The sequence below is a fragment of the Argopecten irradians genome, chromosome 16, assembly GCF_041381155.1.
Source record: "Argopecten irradians isolate NY chromosome 16, Ai_NY, whole genome shotgun sequence".
Lineage (NCBI taxonomy): Eukaryota > Metazoa > Mollusca > Bivalvia > Pectinida > Pectinidae > Argopecten > Argopecten irradians.
In genome coordinates this window covers 27,873,402-27,888,188 of record NC_091149.1, presented here as the reverse complement: position 1 = coordinate 27,888,188, position 14,787 = coordinate 27,873,402, and the positions used below count along the sequence as shown (strand labels likewise).

The 14,787-nt window shown below is 34.5% G+C and overlaps 2 protein-coding genes across 2 annotated transcripts in view; one reads left to right on the top strand and one right to left on the bottom strand.

Moving 5' to 3' along the window:
- Positions 1-421: 421 nt before the first annotated feature.
- On the bottom strand, positions 422-6,732 carry LOC138310354 (ankyrin repeat and SOCS box protein 8-like). The gene is made up of 3 exons (XM_069251547.1): positions 6,620-6,732; positions 4,830-5,073; positions 422-3,094 (listed from the first exon to the last, which is right to left on the bottom strand). The coding sequence occupies exons 2-3, from the start codon at positions 5,058-5,060 to the stop codon at positions 2,459-2,461; spliced, it is 867 nt and encodes a 288-aa protein (XP_069107648.1). The 5' UTR covers positions 5,061-5,073; positions 6,620-6,732; the 3' UTR covers positions 422-2,458.
- A 173-nt stretch (positions 6,733-6,905) lies between these two features.
- LOC138310136 (presequence protease, mitochondrial-like) overlaps positions 6,906-14,787 on the top strand; it is a 33,408-nt gene continuing 25,526 nt past the window's right edge. Inside the window, exons 1-10 of the mRNA XM_069251265.1 lie at positions 6,906-7,080; positions 9,267-9,360; positions 10,382-10,488; positions 11,106-11,257; positions 11,525-11,639; positions 11,831-11,927; positions 12,238-12,398; positions 12,992-13,118; positions 13,489-13,571; positions 13,954-14,082. Coding sequence (XP_069107366.1) covers positions 7,028-7,080; positions 9,267-9,360; positions 10,382-10,488; positions 11,106-11,257; positions 11,525-11,639; positions 11,831-11,927; positions 12,238-12,398; positions 12,992-13,118; positions 13,489-13,571; positions 13,954-14,082 — 1,118 coding nt within the window. The 5' untranslated portion in view covers positions 6,906-7,027. The remainder of the gene's footprint in view (positions 7,081-9,266; positions 9,361-10,381; positions 10,489-11,105; positions 11,258-11,524; positions 11,640-11,830; positions 11,928-12,237; positions 12,399-12,991; positions 13,119-13,488; positions 13,572-13,953; positions 14,083-14,787) is intronic.

Genomic DNA, 14,787 nt, shown 5'->3' with positions numbered 1-14,787 from the left:
ATTCTATTTATCACATAACTAGTATTTATGGAAATATAGCAAAACTTTCAATTTTGTTTCTATAATAGAGGCCGTAATCAGAATAGGATTTGATGTTCCGTCTACCGAAATAATCATGCTAAATCATACGTTGATTATGAAGTCATTATTACCTGTGATGTCACAATAGTGTTATATTTATACATGTGTGGCTTATGATATTAATAATATGGCCATATGACATGACTGAATGAGCTAGTTATGTGATAAAAGTGCTCTCATGTTTTTCACGATTAATTAGAGACAATAAAATTTCTACAAAAATAATACACATCGGTAATAGAACCCATGTGTGATTACATGAAAACATTATTTTGTAATTGAATAAAAAAATTGTTTTAGCACATACATGGCTACCAGCTGCACATCAGCAAAAACTATATAAATCCTAGGCTTTATTAATAAGAAATCAGCAAAGTGGAATAAATCAAGATATTAGGTAGTTCTAGATCTAGACAATACAGTTTGTCTTTTTATGTAGACATACCTTTACATACAATTCCTGTGCAGGATTTACTGTAACTAATAACTACTGACAGACTGAGTATACAAGAAGATTTTGTCTCAGCTATACCTCAAACAATAGCAATAGTCAAGTGTATTTAAACTACACAGATCTGTATCTTCAGTCAGATACTCTACACTCCAAAACATGATGTAACATAAAGTAAGTTTACCGGAACAGCATGCAAATCAATATATGATTTTAATCAGATTGTAATTAATTTGATTTGGAAAAATTATCCATTGGAAAAAATCAATGGAATCGTAAGTGGAAACGTATTTCATTTTAATAAGAAGATTGGAAAATTAATCCGCGTTTGCAAACAAAATTTCTTTCATACCTTGATAAAATTAAAAAATAGTGACTTCAATGCTTAAGTAACAATAGATGACATCACAGCTGTGTTTTACTTCTAGATACTGTATTACCTATACCTAGAGTTCTTTTACTCAAATTCTGATTCCTTGCATTTGCATAGCGAATATGCCCCAAATTTGTTTTTTTTATACAGACACAGTATTACACATATGTGTCTACATGTATAGAGCTGTAGAATCTAAGTCCTGTGCTTAAAGTGTTTAAATGGTCCCAAATTGCCCCTATATATTTTATGTAACAAAACCCTGGATAACTTTAACCACTGTCAAAATATGTATTCCTTATTCCTCGTTGAATGTTTATTGATGAGGGTCAATTTTGTTCTAAAGGAAAATTTCTTTACATAATAGCACTTCATACAAACTAGGGGAGATAATCTTGTTATAAATGAAAAGTTCTTCACATAGTAGCACTTTATACAAAGTAGGTCTGACCTTAGGAGTAGATAACCTAGTTCTAAATGAAACATTCTTCAGACAATAGCACTTAATACAAACTAGGGGGAGATGATCTAGTTCAAAATGAATTATAAACTAGGGGAGATAATCTAGTTCTAAATGAAATGGTATTCACATATTAGCACTTTAACAAACTAGGAGGAGATTAAATAGTTCTAAATGAAACATTTTTCAGATAACAGCACTTTAGACAAACTAGGGGGAGATAATCTAGCTCTAGTTTTAAATGAATATACTTCAGATAGTAACACTGCATCTGAAGAAAAGTTTGTTAGTTGGTTGGTTGCTTCGTTTGGTTGCTTAGAGATAATATTTAGGTAACAAACTCTACTCAAATCTTTATCCCTTCTCTTTTTTTTCTGAAGTCTTTATCCCCTCTCCTCTCTCAACACAGACTACGATGAACAATTTGTCAGATAGTAGCATTGTATAGAAACTAATTATAAGGGGAGATAAATAATGTTATAAAGTTTTGGCATTTCTATAGGAGGAAGTGCAATACAAATTGTGGCCAAATAAGGGGATATAACAGTTTAGGTTTTAAAACTAGAAATTGGGGAGAGGTACAGCGGGAGTGGGGCTATAGGATTTAACTTAGCAGATTTTTACAGACACTTCTGTTCTGGTGGTCAGCCAAATTATGTAATATGTAAAATAACACATTTAAAGTGAATAGTCGGGCAAAGAAAACCAGTCTAAATGCGTTCATTGGCCTTCCAAAAGTTCTCACATATTAATACAACGGTCAAGTTCTGCTTACATTTCCCAGTTCTGACCATTGAAATAAATAAAAGTTGAAGCATTGAAAGCGAGGCTGCGTGGAAATGTAACCACGGACATAGTGAGCCGGGAGGACGTTTTAGGATTCCTATACTTGAAATTAATTTCTTCGTACGCAGACAGATTTTGACGGGAGATATTCTATTTCTATTTCATAAGAAATTATACTGGATACATTCATACCATTTTTACCGACTTTAGCCATCCTTGCCCGACTGTTTACTTTAACAATATCATAGTATGATTCCTACCCTACAAGATAACCTTACATGTAGCATATCAGAAGTTTACTAAGAATTTATCTCTGCAGTAAAATGAATTCCCGGAGGCGCTGAGGTATAGGAAGTTTTGGTATAACATTTGGCAAGAATCTATACCCCAATTTCCTCCGAACAACATGGCGGGAAATATCCTGTAAAGTTCTGACATTCTCACACAGAGGAATTAACATCTCCCTCAACTTATTGTCCTGCTCAACCTTGGTCCATAGCTGTCCATTTTCTGTTCGTATATCAAACTGTCCAGAGGCTTTCAAAAGCAGTTCTAGGCAGGCGTCGTCAGCATCCGTATTTAACCCGCTCACTTGTATCATAGCTGCCCGCATTATTGGTGTATGACCATGCAGATTTTTTAAGTCTACCGATGCATTGTATTCTAGAAGCAACTTTATCACAGCTATATGACCCTTCCGTGACGCCCAGCTGAGAGGCGTGTCTAGGTTATAGTCCTGAGCATCGACATTCGCTCCGTTCTGTAGGAGTAGTCTCACACAATCCACATTGTTTTTAAAAGCTGCCCAGTGGAGAGGAGTATCAAGGTTTCCGTCGGGGATGTTGAGGTCGGCACCATTTTGTAACAAAATTTCTACACAGAGGGCATCTCTCTCAGCTGCATAATGTAAAGCTGCCCTCTCATAGCCATCTATGTCATTTACCTGAAACAGTGACACAACAGAAATCAGAACTTGAACATTCCGTCTTTGGACTTGTCTTTTAAAATTAAAAAGCTGTTTTGTTTATAAGGGATATATCTATATTTACATTACCACTGCACAGTATCTATATGTTGCTACTAAGCCCAATGTATGTTATTTTCCAATATTAAGATTGGCAGTTAGGCTCTGGTATACTAACACCACAATCAAAGTTCAAAAGGTCGCGTATACACTGGGTTCAAGTCAGTGCGAGAGTTCACTGCAAAAACTGTTAAAATATTCTTAAAATTGACCAATATGACAATTTATATTCTAATTAAAATATTTGAAATGGATTGAAGTGTTGTATCTATATTTGTATATCTGGTTTATTGATGGGACTATTTCATCTACTGCTATTATTTAGTTGGTTGTCCATGAAAACATACCAGAAGTTAAGCCTGTGGCACACAATGTTTCCCGCCAAATCATAGGCTGTTCCATCGACTGACATTTTTTCTTTGCAGATGTGTAAGTTTTATTTTCATGCTTAATTTTTGTCTATTTTTTTTAAAAAACGAAAATGACTACTTTAAATGTAAATATAAGCATATGTCATATTTTTGACATGCATTGGGGTGTTACATACATTGGGTATTCTAGCATATTTATCATGGTCCGCTAACCCGCACCACTGGATATGCTAGAACACCCAATGTATGTTACACACCAATGCATGTCAAAAATATGACAACCAATGCTTAATTAAGTGGTCATAAATATTACAGATTTGATGTTTTACACAACTTGAAAACCATCAAGCTTACTTTGAGTTTTCAAGAAATTACATCTTGAAATGTGCAAAACTAACATTGCTTTATGTGGCCAAAAATATTTTAAAATATTGTTCTCTTTTTGCATATTGCAAAGTTATCTGCAATATCTAAGTATAGGTATCGACTGTTTTGTCATGTTTTTGTGAATGTAATACCATTTTTTCCAGTGAATTTGTTGGAACGCTTAGCTTTATATATACCATGGTCCGTCTCTTGACCAAAAGTTTTAACAAGAGGCCCATGGACCTGAACAATTATCTAACTATTGGCACAATACAACATAGTCGTTTCAAGATTTTAACCTATTTAACCCCTGTAACCTGGAATGAAGGTCTAGATCATTTATTTGAACAAACTTGATAGCTCTTCATCCCAGCATGCCACAAGCCCAATATCAGGTCTCTGGGCCTCTTAGTTATTTACAAGAAGTTGTTTAAATGAATTTAGCCTTTTGGTTATTGAGAAGACGTTGTTTGAATGAAAAGTTTACGGAAGGCAGACGGCGCCGACGGCCGACGGTGCATGATGACAATAGGTCATCCTGACCCTTCGGGTCGGATGATCTAAAAAATACATACATTTAGAAACATAGAAAAATCATTGCTGCTTTAAAACGTCATAAATGTTAAAACTGTAGCGGAACTGGATAATGGGTTGACCATTAGCTACCAGATAGATATAGCGCAATCAATAGAGCATCCAGCCAGTGTTTGGCGGTCATGGGCCTCATCATATAAAATGGGATCCCCTTATGTAACTGTAATGAAATTCCAGCAAAAAAATAGGGTCTTTTGATTTTCTATGCTTAAAATATGGGGATGGTGTAAATGCAAGCCCTGTTGAGTTCGAACATAAGTCTGGCTACAGGAGTTCCTCCTCTTCTGTTACCATATAAAAGTTTCAAACACTGAATAACTTACCCTTGCTCCTCTTTCTAGGAGTAGCTTTAAGGTAGTTCTATCTGGTATCATACAAGCACAGTGAAGAGGTAGAAGCGTTCCGTGGAGTCGGTTCACATCAGCGCCCTGGTTTATCAGATCCTCTATATCGTTATCTGGTGTTGTAGTAAATGTCTGCCAGTTACTGATCGCTCTTATTAACCGTTCCGATAGCTCATATGACAGTTGGGCGTTAGCCATTGTGTACCACATTACTGCATTGACTCTAAAACATGAAAAATAATCTGTGTAAATTAAGATTTTGCTGTACCAATAAATTGCTGTTCTAAGTATTTTTTAGCCCTGACACCAGACTAAGACATAATGACAAATATATATCTCATGTAGGGCCAGCACGTACCGCTATTTCAAAAGGTGGAACTCGGCAACACCGTTTGGTATCGGGCCAGGCCCAAGAAGCGTCACTTACCTTGGTCTGAATCAGAGATGACCTGGCTTGATACCAAACGTCATCAACGAATTCCACCATTTGATATAACAGTGTGCTCTGGCCCTACACCAGAAATCAATCTGTCATAACAATTGAGAGGAAGTTCAAAATGTGTTTTTTAGATGGTGACAGTGGCAGCCATCTTGGATTTCAGATTGACTCAAAAAATAACAACACATATCAGCTACATGTATATATAGCTTATTTAGGATATTGCAGGCAATTTTAAAGGGATAATTGAATCTAAGAGAACTTTAAAATTTGTACATATATGGGGAAAAATAGTTCTAATGGAAATTAGATCAGTCGGCTTTACAGTGATATGCTAGAAAAACCCATGGTGGTGAAATGCATGTGAAACTTTCAAACTCGCTCGCTGTCTGCCATTACACATTGCGGTCGAACATCTTGTATGCTGAACCCTGTCCCTTGCTCATAGAGTAATGCAACTTTTGTCTAGAACCGCTCAAATCGCTGAGACGCTGACAGTAGTGGTTTACCTTATTAGGTGAATGTTCTTGCCTATAAGTCATTTTATTACCTCCTCAGTGGTTATGTAGTTCATTTGGATAACATGCGTGACTTTGGCTCGGGTATGGGTACAGAGTACTTACTGTACCTGCTTATAATTATAATCGTATTGATCAATGATTTGTAATTACAATGGTATCAATCAAAAATACTTAACAATGACGTGGAATTGTCAATATTTTGTATTATATGTTTCATAAGAAATGCAGAACAATACATTTATGCCATATTTTGCTTCTTGGTTATGTAAAAGAATTAGCCCAAGTGAATTGTCCCTTTAAGTTTAAGCTATAAATGGTATTGGTAAAACTTGAGAAGTTGTTAATTAAAATGTGAAAAATTTACACATGGCGCATATTGTTTTATTGTCATCTGGCTGGTGTTCAGCGATTCTGGTTTAAATCCTGATCGGTCTGACATATATTTATTTTTCTGTTCTTAAACAAATTACATTTGTACAAGTCATGGTCATGGCTGCTGTATAAAAATGTTTATAAATGTAGCTGATTTAGAAATGTTTTCCATACAGTAGAGTTCTATGGAAAACAATGGTGTCCTGGAAAAAAATAACGATCTTACTGACAAAATATTATGGTAATCATATATGTCAATTTTGGTACTAGTTGAATCAGAATATGTTTCTGGTTGAATGTGGTTTAGCAGATTGACAGTGTTAGAGCTGAGAAATGGCAGGTGACGTAGTTTACACTCAGGACAAACATTCAGAATTCCACACGCATCACGGAATTCCAAGTGTCTTAAATTATCAGGATAACAAAACTTATTTTACTTCGCATGTCCTGAAGGCGACGAATTCCATGTAATAAACAGAAGGAACTTCAGTGCTGGCAGCTGTGACAGTGTTGACAAATATCATACAGGCTACTATTGGCCAATGAGAAGTCTTCGTTCCAGAATCTGCGGAATAAGAAAATAATATATATCATTACATTTAAAATTATTTGAGTTTTCGTTGTTATCCTTTAAATTAAAAGATTTATTTTAGATTCAGAAATATGGTAATTTTCTTGATTGTTTTTTAAACATGGTTGTGTAATATTTACTGCGGAGTCACAACATGTCAGCCTCTATGCTTCGTCAAGCCCGGCAATTTCATCAGCTCTTAGCGGATAATGTTTTGTGCTAAACCTAGTTAGTTTCATCTTAAGTAGACACTTACGTACACTTGCAGACAAACATGCTTCACATATCCCGATTGGCGCATCAGAGGACTGTAGCCTCGCTGGCAAGGTAGAAAGAAAAAAAAATAATAACATGTTATTTTTTTTGTTTTCATAACATGCATAAGCTTAACCAGATACACTGTAGTGTAACCACTGAACCGTGTTTTACGTTCGCATTGTTTATACCACAAATTATATGCTTGTAATAAACATGAGCAAAGTGACAACTTTATAGAATCAAGCATGGTCTGTCAGAGGATACGTGCATCTAAACCTGAAGTGTAAGATTTTGGCAGGTCAACACGAGGCGTGCCGAGTGTTGACATCCCAAATCTTTCACCTTGAGTTTTTTTCAAGGTGCATCAGTCATTGGAACAGCCCGTCACAGACCAAATTCTCCATGAAATTCAACCACAAACTTTGAAAATGCCCTAAAAATCTTCCTTAATTATCTCTCTGATTTGAGCCAACTTACATTAGATAGAACATATAGAGAGATAGCATACAATTGTAGAAAAACACACCCAGAAATTGCAAGTGTATCACCTCTCCTGAAAGATAGTGAAACCACTGGGTTAATCATTATCTCTTGGATGTAGAAATTAATTCTTTTTATCATAGATAGTTTTACCTTCCATATGAAACTACAGATGAGGCACAGCTATAAGTCGTTTATGTACAAATAAATAATTATTTAAATCATTTCATTTCTTAAAAAAAATGTTGTCTCTTTAGCTTGTAAAATTTCTTTCAGTAATGTAAGTCAATCTAGTTTTACTGTAGGGTCCCATCTTATGAAGTTGTATGTTCCAAGTTTCATACATGATTACGGTAATTTGATAATAAAAAGAAACTCTCAGACTAGTTGAAAAGCAGTCATTTAACTTAATACACATCAACAAATGTACATGTAACACACTGCTCTCCAAAAGTTCTGTTATAAGCGCAGTTTTACAGATATACATAAAATACAGAAATATGTAAACTTTTTCATACAGGCATCAATATATATTATTTATCACAGGGACCTGGCACAATTTTTTTGAAAATAACAGTATACATATATATATATTATAGTATCAAGGGTATGAACTCGGCGGTCTAGAAAAACTGACCTATTTTTTTTAAACCGTGATTATTTTAATAAATGGGTTCTATACAACATTGACGGATATCTTACCTTAAAGAGAAATAATTTATGTTTCCATTGAGTGCTTGATGAATAAAATTGGCCAAGTATTGACGAAGTTATGGCTTGATGAATCGGTAAATTCACGCAAAAATTGCTAGGTAGACATTTCCCTGTCCGGTCGAAATGTCGTCTCGGCTCTAATGGGTACCTCAAAAACCAAGCCAAAATCGCAAAATCTACGCTTGTGGTGGTAAACAGTACCCATAACTGTATTCATCCACAATCTCCTTTGGAGGTGTCATGACCCGTACTTTGTTGAAACCCCATTTAAACATCGTGTAGCTCACTTACTTTAACCGTGACCGCCATGTTCATTTGTTTTTCGGAACGCTTCTCGAGTTTACCCACAAGCACAACACTACATAATTTGCATAATGTAGTCACGATATGTAAAGTCGAGGAGCGTTCCGAGAGAAAAATGAACATGGCGGTGACGGTTAAAGTAAGTGAGCTACACGATGTTTAAATGGAGTTTCTACAAAGTACGGGTCACGACACCTCCAAAGGAGATTGTGGATGAACACAGTTATGGGTACTGTTTACCACCACAAGCGTAGATTTTGTGATTTTGGCTTGGTTTTTGAGGTACCCATTAGAGCCGAGACGACATTTCGACCGGACAGGGAAATGTCTACCTAGCATATTTGACGTAAATTTCCTGATTCATCAAGCCATAACTTCGTCAATACTTGGCCAATTTTGTTCATCAAGCACTCAATGGAAAGATAAATTATTTCTCTTTAATGTAAGATATCCGTCAATGTTGTATAGAACCAATTTATTAAAATAATCACGGTTTTAAAAAAATAGGTCCGTTTTTTTCGACCGCCGAGTTCATACCCTTGATACTATAATATATATATATGTATACTATTGGTTAAAAAATTTCGTGCCAGGTCCCTGTGTTATTTATCAACTTATTTATCTTCTGTAACTCATTAATTGTTTTTTCCTGAGTTTTCCCTGAGACAAATTGCCAGCAACTTTTGATATTTGTAACAGAACTTTTGGAGGGAAGTGAACTTTGGGTGAATATTTATTATTCTTTTCACAATGTGCAGATCATCATTTAGACGATGCAAATCTTCATCAGCCCAAGATGCTGTCCGGAGTCTAAAAGATGGAGACAGACTACATGGATACACTGTGAAGAGGGTAATATGATAATTGTCAGTTTTAAATTTCCCCTACCAATCTAACTCATGGATTGAATATGTATATTCCATGGAAAATACACTATTTTTGTTTCCAATTACTAATCATTAAATCCCCAAATTGACAAATTATTTACTCTCTTGAGGACCAGATGCTGCTATTAGGATGTTATTTTTTAACAGTAGTTACTTGTAAAAATCTGCATATGGAGTTGTGCATGTATAATATTACATACCTATTAGTGTTACCTTTATATCTTATTTTTCACCTGTGTTGAAGTTTTGAAGAAATGTAACCTAGTTGTTTGTGATTTTTCTGTTTGGTTTTGTGCATTTCACCTGTTTTGTAGTTTGCCTATCTTACTTTGATGCTGTGCTTTTACCTGCATATTTACTATTTTGTCATTTTACCTGTACATTTGTATATTGCATGTATTGTTAATTTACTTGTGTAGTTGTTTGCCTGTTATTGCCTTGTCATATTACCTGTGATGGTATTTACCTGTGTATTACCTGTATTTTACCTGGTATTGTCATTTTACCTGCGTATTACCTGTGTGTTACCTGTATTGTTATTTACCTGTATATTACCTGTGATGTTATTTACCTGTATATTACCTGGTTATTTTACCTGTGTGTTACATGTATTTTACCTGTATTGTTATTTTACCTGTATATTACCTGTATTGTTATTTTACCTGTTTATTACATGTATTGTTATTTTACCTGTGTATTACCTGTATATTACATGTATTGTTATTTTACCTGTATATTACCTGTTTATTACATGTATTGTTATTTTACCTGTATATTACCTGTTTATTACATGTATTGTTATTTTACCTGTATATTACCTGTTTATTACATGTATTGTTATTTTACCTGTGTATTACCTGTATATTACATGTATTGTTATTTTACCTGTATATTACCTGTTTATTACCTGTATTGTTATTTTACCTGTATATTACCTGTTTATTACATGTATTGTTATTTTACCTGTGTATTACCTGTATTTATAGGTGGTTGAGATCCCAGAACTCATGACTACAGGGGTGGGTTTAGAACATGATAAAACAGGTGCTCAGCATTGTCACTTTGCCCGGGATGACAGCAACAACACATTCAGGTATGTACAAACTACAATACCTGATACTTACGTAAACTGATGTGATATTACAAACTCATGATGATATGTTGTAATGGATAATTTATACTAAGTAAGTCATAGCTGTTTGGAAATATTAACCATAACAAACAAGATTGAAGAAATTTATTGAAAATGCTAACAATTTTTAGCCCACCTAGTTAAGTTTGGTAGGACATTTGCAGATTGTTCTCAGTTAAGTTTGGTAGGACATTTGCAGATTGTTCTCAGTTAAGTTTGGTAGGACATTTGCAGATTGTTCTCAGTTAAGTTTGGTAGGACATTTGCAGATTGTTCTCAGTTAAGTTAGGTAGGACATTTGCAGATTGTTCTCAGTTAATGTTTTGAAGAAAACAAGATTTATATTCTAGATCTATTAGCAAAATTTATTTTCAATACTTTGAAATGTTTAGAATTTAAAACATGATTTTACAAATGAAATTATGATGCATAACTTTAAATACAATATTGATGTGGAGAAATTCATAAACTTGTAACCTCTGATATTTGATCTCCGGTGTATATAGTGACACTGTTTCTTAACCTCTGACATTTGACCTGACATTACTATGTAACCTCTGACCTTCTTTGACCAACAGTGTGATGTTCAGGACTACACCTATGGACGATACAGGAGTGCCCCACATCCTAGAACACACCACTTTGTGTGGATCGCAGAAATACCCTGTAAGGGACCCCTTCTTCAAAATGATCAACAGGACACTAGCCACTTTTATGAATGCCATGACAGGTAATACACGAACATTTTTTTTGCAATGGAATCCAAGGTTTACTCTCTAAATAATTTATTCTAGGGGAGCGGGCATTTATAGTGTTATCTGTTTTGTCCATGTCACGACGTATCCGTTCTCATCCTGTTCCGTTATATTACGAAATGGATACATATTTATATCTTGTAGACATTTCAGTGGGTAGGGGTAGTTACTATGACATTATCGGGTTATTTTAGTGCTGTTAAGAGCAAATTTAACAATGAAATGGGTGTTGTGTTTAACAGCCAGTGACTGGACTACCTACCCATTCTCCACACAGAATCAGAAGGACTATGAGAACCTGATGTCAGTATATCTAGACGCAGTCTTTTACCCACAGCTGAGAGAACTTGACTTCAGGTAAAAATAACTTCTACCAAATAATGATTTGACTTTAGTCGATACGTAACTCATTTCATGTATTTAATTTAAAAGTTAAAAAAAAAAATCATCATTTAGATTTCACAAGCTTTCTTTTTTTTTAACTTTTATTATATTACTACCTAGCAGGAAAATTAATATTACTAGTAGATTGTCATTTTTATTTCCAGACAAGAAGGATGGCGTTTAGAACATGAAGACCCAAACAATCCTGACTCTCCGATCCAGTTTAAAGGTGTTGTGTATAATGAGATGAAAGGCGTGTTCGTAAGTAAAGCAGGGACATAGCATGCTTATGCTTATAAGTTTATATCCGTTACCATGTTTGACCACATCCCTCCTAGTCACATGGTCTTTGAAAATAGTGTGTGTGGGTTGATTTGTGTTTGTTTCCAATGTAAAATTTTAACTTCGTGATCAGAAACTTTTAGTTTTACTTGATTTCCTTTATCTGATTTCTTTTCACCTATGAAATATGCGCAAATTAATTGCAATAAAAAATAAGTTGGTTCATGTATTTCTTTAAACATTAAAAATAGTGAAAAGAATATTGATAATTTACACCTGCTTGTTTCAGTCCGATTCCATGAACATCTTTATGCAAGCTGTCCAGAACAAACTGATGCCGAATCATACGTACGGCGTGGTATCCGGGGGCGACCCTCCAGCGATAACGAACCTCACCTGGCAACAACTCCGAGAATTCCATCACTCCCACTACCATCCCACAAACTCAAAGTAAGTTTATCTGGTCATTACAGTATAATTACCTGTACATTCATAATTATTCATAACCGCCTATTACCATTTTATACATAATCATGATCTTCCTGGTGTATTAACCATCTCATGCATTGTCATATTCATGACCTCCTATGCCCATTATAACAAAACAAATCGCAATGTAAAAACTTACATTGTTTTTGTAGTTACTGTGGACCATGAATATAAAAACAACAGTTTTGGTACGATTCATATCACTATATTTACATTTTCACTGCAGCCCTTATACTATGTAACGTACCTTACCAAGCAAAGCTGGCATTCATCAGTCTATGAATTGCTATATATTACACCTATCCATTGTGTTACCAGTAATAAGACAAGATGGCTGTTTTTTCTTTGACGATTGTGAATTTTTTATTCATAATGGAAGCAAAATCTCTTGTGATTTCATCTTAAAATCAATGCTTAAATGTGAATGAACTACCAGCTAAATTTCAATCCACAAACATTTCTTATTATACAGTACCTATTCCAGACATATTCAGAAAAAACAACATTTATCATATACCAGGTACTGTGTTCTATTATAATCTATTAATTTACAGGTTTGTGACCTATGGTGACCTTCCCTTAGAGCGAAATCTGGAACTCATCAATGGAAACTACCTAGATAAGTTTGACCGCATCAACATTGACACCCGAGTCCCACTGGAGCCACGGTGGAGTGAACCTGTAAGTATACATGGATTTTACAAGATACTGTACTCAACCCAATACCATAGCGCCTTGAGAAGAGTTGAAGTTGTATAAATCCCATGGATTTAACAATATTTTGTAACATTTGATGTCTCTAACATCAGCATTGTATCCCATATTACATCATCTTGCAAGTCTTTTACATGTATATTGCTGACTTAATAATGCGTGTCAAAGGATAAAAAAGATATGCTTGTTTACTGGATTAGTGTGCATGAGTACAATAAGGTTTAAAATATGGCCGACTTTTTTGGTCTGCAACTTGCATTTTGGTTAATTGATAAGATGGTGTATATAACCTAGAATACTAAGTAAGTTAGATGGAATAATTTTACTTGATTAACAGAGAGAAGCCAACATCACTTGTTCCCGTGACCCGACAGGCACTGAGAAACAGACGACAGTCTCTGCCACGTTTTTACTCTCAGAGTATGTATACCATGAACACCTTGCTTATACCAGTAATGTGTATAAGAAGTATTAAGAAGATTGTTTTGATTGCAGTACAATTTTTTTGTTATCAAAACCAAAACATACAGGGATATAAAGTTATGAATTTAGCACATACAACAGACTTATGAAAAAAACTACATCATGCTTATGCTTATTTGTAATAATTATGATTTAGAAATCAAATTAAATTTTTAAGTTGTAACAAACAGCCTTAATACACTTGTTGGACCATATGGAAGAAGACTAAATTAGTTTTTTTGTTTTGATCCAACTATCTATCTTTTAAAAGTTGAACAAAACTCTTGAATATGAGATCACAATTTATTTAACTAATTAATTATATTATTTTTTTGCCCAGAGTTACCGATATATTTGAGTCCTTCACGATGAATATTATTTGTACACTACTGACCGATGGAGAAACGTCCCCGTTTTACCAGGCTCTACTCCAGGAAAACATTGGATCAGATTACGCACCACTGACAGGGTAAACAAATGATGTGGATTTTAAATTTACGTTACAGTGTTCGAATATGTACTGCATTACTTTTGCAATTTTGCGGGTGGTTGCTATTGTCATGGTAACTTGATTTGTGAAATATTAGGAAATACAATGATGTTGAATCATTTATACTCTTAAAATCCAGATTGCAGAAATTTAAATAAACTGCTGAAATTTGATTTTCTCATATTTGAATTAAATATTGAACATTTTGACCAGCGTAAGTTTTCATCTTTGTTCCCACTTTAATAACATTCTGCTCTAGCCTCCTATCAATTTTCTGTTGATGTAGGTGAGTGAATTTTAAAGTTTTCACTGCGATAAGAAAAATTACTCTGTAATACATTGTAGTACATTGTTGTATAACATGAATCGCCAGTACAGTAATGTCTGTCCCATCCAGTTTCCATTGTCTTAGGAAACTTTTACTTTTTTATCCACAACCAATCTACCTTGCCTGTTATGAAATGCCTGTTTATAGATACAGTCAAACCTGTCTATAAAAACTATCCTAGTGACCAAGAAAAAATTATCTTCATATAGACATACACAGGGCAAATTGTGTTGATAATCTTCATATAGACATACACAGGGCAAATTGTGTTGATAATCTTCATATAGACATACACAGGGCAAATTGTGTTGATAATCTTCATATAGACATACACAGGGCAAATTGTGTTGATAATC